At 39.8% G+C, this 7757-nt stretch overlaps 1 protein-coding gene across 1 annotated transcript; it reads right to left on the minus strand.

Annotated features, from left to right (window-relative positions):
* Window positions 1–1157: 1157 nt before the first annotated feature.
* On the minus strand, window positions 1158–2240 carry FCF1 (rRNA-processing protein fcf1). The gene is made up of 5 exons (XM_051218471.1): window positions 2144–2240; window positions 1884–2107; window positions 1778–1850; window positions 1482–1743; window positions 1158–1439 (listed from the first exon to the last, which is right to left on the minus strand). The coding sequence occupies exons 1-4, from the start codon at window positions 2212–2214 to the stop codon at window positions 1515–1517; spliced, it is 597 nt and encodes a 198-aa protein (XP_051074005.1). The 5' UTR covers window positions 2215–2240; the 3' UTR covers window positions 1158–1439; window positions 1482–1514.
* Window positions 2241–7757: the final 5517 nt, after the last annotated feature.

Below are 7757 nucleotides of genomic sequence, written 5' to 3' on the forward strand. Positions count from 1 at the left end.
GTATTTCTTAAAACGTTCAATGAAGAGCATACCTTCAACAATTACTGTGACTTCGAATTCGGTAATAAATGGTTTTCCTCATTACCCCAGTCATGTTATCTCAAATACCTATTTTGAATAGTAAAACTAGTTGACCTGCTTAATAATCAGTATGAGGTCCTACAGTAGTGAGATTTAGATGTCTTATTTACCACTGAACATCATTCTGGTATGATGTTCATAACCTATTTGAAGCAATCGACCTTATTGATGTGCAGTATATTTTAGAATTAAAAGATTTCAGCTGACTAGATAATTACAACAGGTTTCTATTAGTAAAAGTTATGGCAGCTAACCATTCAAAAGCACTGGGAAAAAATTGACCACTCACACTATCATATTTATCACTGACTTGGTAGGATTAAGGGTTCATTAAAAATAAAGTCAAATATATTCCTAGGTGTTTTGGTGAAGCTGATTTTATCGAATTACGCTATCCGAACAACAGAAATCTAGTTTAATGCATGCAGAAACCAAATTACTATTCGTACTACGGTACATCAAAACATAGAAGCTGGCAATGAAACCGGAAATTTGAAAACAAGATAAGTCTGTAATCGCTACTCGTAAAAATTCACAGTAACGGGCTATGGGGACGGACCACAACCGTCCTGTGGCAGCTACAAACCGGTGAATAAACTGCTAAAAACCTTTACCATTCGGTATAACAAACAGGTTGTCATAGACAAATACAGTCTTGATCTGTATGAGAGATTAGGATGATTTTAATCAAGTTTTGAAAACGTGTTTTGTAACTAGAATTCTTTAGACACCAACCTTGACAGAGTTGGTTTCATTTGACGGATGTCGCTAAACAATAGGGATTGAATCTATTAACTGCGGAGAATAGCTGGATTCTCTAATTAATTACAACCACAGCTATTAGGGAAATAACTAACGTTTGTGTACTGAAATAATAAGGAAGCTTGTTTGTGAAGCAGGAAACACAATTTTACTGAAGAAACGTATGTCCCAAACTCTTGGATGGACGAAAACTAGACCATAGTAAGTTAGCAGAATATTTTGATGAAGAGAATTACAAGTAAAGCAATGAGTTTTAGTCATCATCAATACAAATAAGGGCTTAGCTTACTTTTGTTAGAGTGAAGAAACTTCTGTGCAAATGAGCAATAATTTATTATTGTTACCAGAAGACGTAACCCACGTAATATCGAACTAAAACTAAATATTACATGCTACAACAAAGAAAGTAAAGTAACAGAACAGATTTTGAAATTTGAAACGTGACACTACCCATATGTAGATCATGAACAATTATTTGACACCACAAAAGCCACACTGATATGTGTGAGGTCTCTATGATTAAATATTTTGTGGTCCGGCTTTTATTTCGAAACGAAGGAATCACAGAAATGAATTAGTATTTAGGTATTTGTATACTACAAGTCAAGTCTTCATAAAGGAATATTTGCATAGAGTACTTTATTTAAATATCATGCTTTAACAAGAAATATTTACAGCTTTGGAGCTCCCAGTGCCATGGGCATTTTCTCAATTACAACGCGATGTCCATGTATATACATTATAGGTACTCCAGTTATTTTCCTGATACGGCGTCTCAGGTCACGATCACAAGTAGCAACGATGTAACAACGGGATTTGCAGCGCTCAACTAAACAATCATCAGCATAAGTCCCCTTATGTTGGCAAGTCAACCTTTGAATCCTCTCATCACGAAGAATTCTAAATCAAGTTGAGATGCAAGCCAAACAATTACTTTAAAGCCACCCGATATCTCTCCGACATCTTCTCTATTTCTCCCATGACACAATCTGTGACATACAGGAAGCCTGATCAGTAGAAATGAGTGTACAAACGCTTACACTTTGCTAGTAAACAGTCCATTGATGACTTGAAAAGATCTAGTCGGTTCTTGATGGAAAAATTGACATAATTGGTATCCAAAAGTATGTGGTAAGGCGGTCCTAGGGCCTCATTATAGGAATCCTTAAGACACGGAAACACCTCTGGATTGTGTTTTACCGACATGTGATGTGAAGTATCTTGCTTGAAGGGTGTGACTTTTTTGACCCGGTCTTTTTTCTTTCTAAAACCGATGTTTTGAACCAAATTTGTGTGTTACATTCGTGAATCCGTCAGTGATATCATTCGCTTCATTGCTGCAAACTTCCGAATTTGCCTAGTCTTTCCCATGCTGTAGCGTGATACTCGGACATTCCGGGTGTGCAAGGATAGGTCAGTTTCAGATTCAGATTTCAGACTTGCGTAGTAAGAACAAAAGGCCTACGGCCTATGTTATTCCTTTTCTAGTACGCTTCTGTGAGTGTCCAGTCTACTTTTCAATGAGTTATTTGAAGGTGCGGACATCACTGCTTTGGGTAACAGGTTCCAAGTATTGATGACTCAGTGTGAAAACCTGTATGCCATGGGTATTTTGTTCGTTCTTGGCTTTTCTACTCACCTGCTATGTCCTCTCAGATGTCCCGATCAAGTGGAAAGAGAAAGGGAGAACATGTTGGCTCCAAAATCATGCCTTATTGTTCTACACATCAAAACTAGATCTACCCTTAGTCTGCGATAGGACGGAGTAAAAAGGGCCAGCTTTTCAAGCAGCTCTTTGTACGGTAAACCCCGGAGTTCTGGAGCTGCACGAGTACCCGTCTTGAAGTTCGTATTGAAGATTCTGGCTTTGATATTGGTTGACAGTTGGTTTGAGTTCAGGATGTTCATCAACTGTAGGAATGCTTTCCTTGCTTCGCCAATGCTTACCTTCGTATCTGAATCAGGTCATTCTAGTTCATCGATGATGCTCTCCAGATACACGAAAGAATCCACATATTTCACAGCTTCTTAATCAAGTGTGATTGGGTTGGTTGGTATTCTCCATGTTGTATTTGAGGACCTTGGTTTTCCCCTTGTGTATCCTGAGGCCTACTGATGCAGAGACTGCTGCTACACTGGCTGTCTTTATCTGCATTTGTTCATTTGTATGCGATAGGAAGGTTAGGCCATCTGCGAAGTCCAAATAGTCTAGTTAATTACAAGCTGTCTATTGTATTCCGTGCTTCCCCCTCGGATGTCGAGGTCTTCATAATGATGTCGACTACCAGAAGAAAGAGTAAGGAGGAGAGTAGACAGTCTTGTCTGACGCGGGTCCTTACTTGGAATATGTCTGTCAGCTGTCCTCCATGCCCAATCTTGCACTGTAGCCTGTCTTATGAGTTCAGGATAGTGTTGACAATCTTCTGAGGAACTCCATAGCGTCGAAGAAGGTTCTATAAGCCTTTTCTGCCTTCGCTGACAAATACCTTCTCATAGTCAATGAAGTTGATGTATAGTGACGTATTCCATTCAAGTGATTGTTCGCCGATGATCTGTAGTGTCGCAATTTTTTTCTGAGCACAACCGATCCTTGCGTAACCCAACCTGCTAATCTTGAAGTTAGGCACCTACTTAGTCTTTTATCTGCTTCAGTAGCACTGTTGAAAACGTTTCCCTGTACCGATTGTAGAGTGATACCTCTGTAGTTCTCACGTTTGCTCAGATCTCCTTTTTTTAATATCTTGATGAGGTATCATTCTTTCCAGTCCATTGGCACTTTATCTTCCTCTAAAATCTCGCTGAATAGAATGTGGAACGTATTTGTAGTTGCTTCCATGTCTGACTTCAGAGCTCCAGCTGATATGTTGTCAGGTCCTACTGCCTTCCCAAACTCGATTTGTCTGATGTACATCCTGATTTCTTCGATCATTGGTGGAGCGACAGCCATAGGAAGATCTATATGTGCTGCTTCGAAGACCGATGGATTCGATGAAGCTTGTCTATTCAAAAGTTCATAGAAGCATGCTACCCATCCGTTCCTCTGTACTTGAATTTCAGTGATTGCCTTCTTTGTCCTTGACCGGTCTCTTTAGCTTATGATATCCCTCTACCAGTATCTTTGTTGTGTCATGTAGTTGTTTCATATTTCCTTTTATTGCAGCTTTATTCACTATCGCTGCTAGGTCATTCACGTATTTCTGCTTGTCGGTTCTAATGTCCCTCTTTACTTGCTTGTTTGCTTCTATGTATTCAGCTTGTGTCTTGTCTTTCTCTGCTCATATTCTGCTGTTGTTGATTATCGTTTTCTTGTTCTTGCCTTCTTGAAACTTGTCCGGGGTTTCCACAGAAATCCATTCGTTATGATGGTGCTTTTGGCGACCAAGAACCTCCTGACACGTTGAAGTTAGTGCTTTTTTGATACCTTTCCAGTCGTCTTTCGTAGTAATTTTTCTTCTTTTAGTAGATTGTAGGGCATTAAATCTGTTGTTGAGAGTTATCTTGAATTTGTTGAGCTTGTGAATTTCTCTATATAAAGATGAAATAAATAATTGTGATTCGAAGCTACACCAGCTCTTCTCCTGGTTCGCACATCTTCCATTGACCTGTAGGGACAGTGAAATTCCACTGAGCCCTAGCCAAATCATCCGGCAGTTGAGTCACTGAATATCGAACAAATCATCGGTCCTCGCCAAGGTCAAGGACAACCAACGCGCATCAGTTAGTCTTACACTATGGACTGTCCAATGCAGCGCTGGTCTTATTTTCGCTTTTATATACTTTAACTAATATATTTCCGTGATAACATCTTCCGTGTTGTACAGTCTTCAAGGCCTCTATAGTACCTTGATATGTCAATAGGGTAGTCCACGTAAGGTGCTGACCACGATGTGTGACTTCGACCTGATTCTCTGTATTGTGATCCGTTGAGATCCATGTAGCCTTTTGTACATGTTCGAAAGTGAATATCGTGCCGCTCATGACCATTCTGTTGAATGCAAATCTGTCGTCATTCTTGTTCCTTTCTCCCAGTCAGTACATGTCGTCCCATGATATCTCCATTCTTCCCATCAAAACAGCAAGGTCTTTTTCTGCGCATTTGAGTATGATCGATTGCAGTCCTTCGTAGGAATGACCTTTATCGTTGTCACTGCTATCATTGATGGGTGCATAATATTTGATAACGTTGATTGTGATCCCCTCTTTCTTGGTTGTGAAGGTTACTTTGATGATCTTAGATTCATGAGATTCCTGTCCTACCAGTGCGATACCTGCTTGTTTGGACAGCAGTATAGCAATTTACTGACTACACGGAGAATTTTCTTCTCCATGATCAGAGTACAGCAGCATATCTTCCAAATTTATCCGTCCCTGTCCAGCTTAGTACAATGTGTCGCATCGATTTTCAGAGCTGCCAAGTTGGATCTCCTTAATTCTATAACCATTTGACTGGTCCTTCCGCTGTCCCATATTGTCCGGACATTTCATGTGTTATATCTAGAGCTCAGATCCTTAATGTACCGCGCATAGCGTGAGCACTCGGACACTGGAAAACTCCCAAATCACAAATAAGAAGACAGAAAACAAGTGAAAGGAACTCTACTCCAAACAGTATCAATTATGGTACAAACTGTCAGGTATGTTTAGTCTTTAGTGAAAAACGAAATCATCATTGTAGTCCTCCAACCCTCATACAGAAGGTTATTAGCATCTGCTCAATAGGGAAGCTCTACATAGGGGTTTTGGAATATTCTACCAAACGATGATTGGATGGAATATCTTCGGCTCTTCTCAGAGTTTCCTCGGGTTCACTTGTGGACTGTCCTCACACTACATACTCGTAAAAATTGTTTCCGTTTTTTAGGAGGGACCCGGACCTCGTAACTTCTGAAGAATATCGGCTCTCATCGCGAGGCATCATAATTCTTCCTACAACTACCAGGGTGGAGTTTAAATTGCTTAATTTGCTTATTCTGGCGAGAATCTTTTAGCAAAGTTGTTTTCTATGAGATGCGGTAGATGCTCCCATACCCGACCCTCCTCTTTTACCCGGGATCGGGACCGTCAGTAACCCTAGAAGAAGTACAGGAGGAATTAAAACTAATGAGTTCAGCATCAATGTAGAAAACTTACAGAACCACTTATTTTTTGATTTTCTTATCACTACGGCTCAATTTCCCTCCTACTATGTGTTAGCGTTTACCCTAAGATATGACCGGCGAGAAGTTCAAAACAAACGAGTTTGTCGTTGGTTAACAATATTCTAATAGCCCGCCGTCCAGCAGCATTTGATGTTATTTCCCTAATTTGATGAGCCATTTGGGACAATATAACAATAAAAAACACAATGAACATTCTACTCCACAATATTCGTTGTTAGTTTTTCATTTCCGGAACCGAAAAAAGAGAATAAGCGTTTATTAGAATACACTACTATTTGTATAATATAAGAAAAACTTGCGAAATAGAATGGATATATGTATCGTCCGATTGTATTTGAGCGAAACCAAAATAATTGGGGTTACTTTCTAAATAAGCAACTCTCAGACTGTAAGTGTTCACTTTATCATTAGTTCCGCTCTTTTCTATGGTACTGTACTCGGGTTCATGATGTAGAAATTTATACGGTTTTTATCATGTTGTACATATGAAGTTAAGTGAAAGATGGGGTCAAGTTGCCAGTATTATTTGAGGACAATACTTATCTGAAGACGAGCTAAGAGAATATGTTTATGGTCGGCAAACAGAGTGGATTCTCGGCTTCACACAAAGTGTTGAAAGAGCCATACGCCACAATACATGGCTAGGAGTTTCCTGCCGAAAATGCTACAACCCGATTCAGCGTCCCACAATCGTTTCGAAGAGAATGCCATAGGTTGTCAAATGTTGTTTACCCGTTGTTGTAGCACTCTTCGGATCGTTGAGTCGGATGCGCCCGCGGTGATGCCGATATACGCTTAGATATCCTGGTTTGCGAGTGTAGTTGCTTCACAATGATTTCCTCGACTGTGGAGGACATTTTACTGTGTTATTGTCCAGAGCAACGAGTTTCTCATTTCCACAAAATTGGTTTGTTCAGAAAATAATGAGGGACGTGCAATTCGGCATAAGTCACCGATAGAAGCCTACTAGTCTTCAGAATGCGAGTGACAGCTTAACTAGGTTGGTTCTAGGTTACTGAGAATTTTCGCCTCATTGCTTTGCAGGGAAAATGCTTCGAGCATCAATGGTATCACCGACAAACATCAGGCAGTCAGTTACTACTTGACGTTTCCGAAAATCTACAATAGTGCCATATTGTTGTGGTTAATGATAAACAAGCCTAAATGCTAGAAACGGGATGCTCTGTCTGGACTTGCGACCGAGTAGTCATGATAGCCGTTTTTTGAATTTCGTCGGCAGTCATGGGGACCTGAGCGTATATTATAGTAACGTCAAGTTTTGAAAAAATAGTTGTACCCTTTATGGTAGCTGTCAAGCTGTGAATGTGTGGGAGGATTTAACGATCTTTAGCCTATCTCAAGTTTTCAGGAGGTAGTCAGCGACTTTTCGGGAATACAAGTGGTCCGGTATTCATGATGTAATGTGTAACATTGCTGAGTATACAAAGTAGTTTTTTAACTGAGTTTAGCACTGTTCACAGACGTGGGAAATAACTATTGGAAGCATGGATTGATTATGGATTTGATCGTGACTAGTCATAACCTACTATCAGGTTAAGCTTCACAAACGGATACGTTATTATTTCTGTCCATTAAACTCTGCTTGTTCTTGTTGATGAGTAGTTTACGGTGTTGTAGCAGGTCTACATCAATGACTGGCATAGAAACATCTGTAACAAGCAATATCTAGTGAATGGGCTTGTGAATACCCATGTTTAGGTAAATATATCTACTGTACGTGGCAATTGGATTTCT

The sequence above is a fragment of the Schistosoma haematobium genome, chromosome 1 (genome assembly GCF_000699445.3).
Source record: "Schistosoma haematobium chromosome 1, whole genome shotgun sequence".
NCBI classification, from domain to species: domain Eukaryota; kingdom Metazoa; phylum Platyhelminthes; class Trematoda; order Strigeidida; family Schistosomatidae; genus Schistosoma; species Schistosoma haematobium.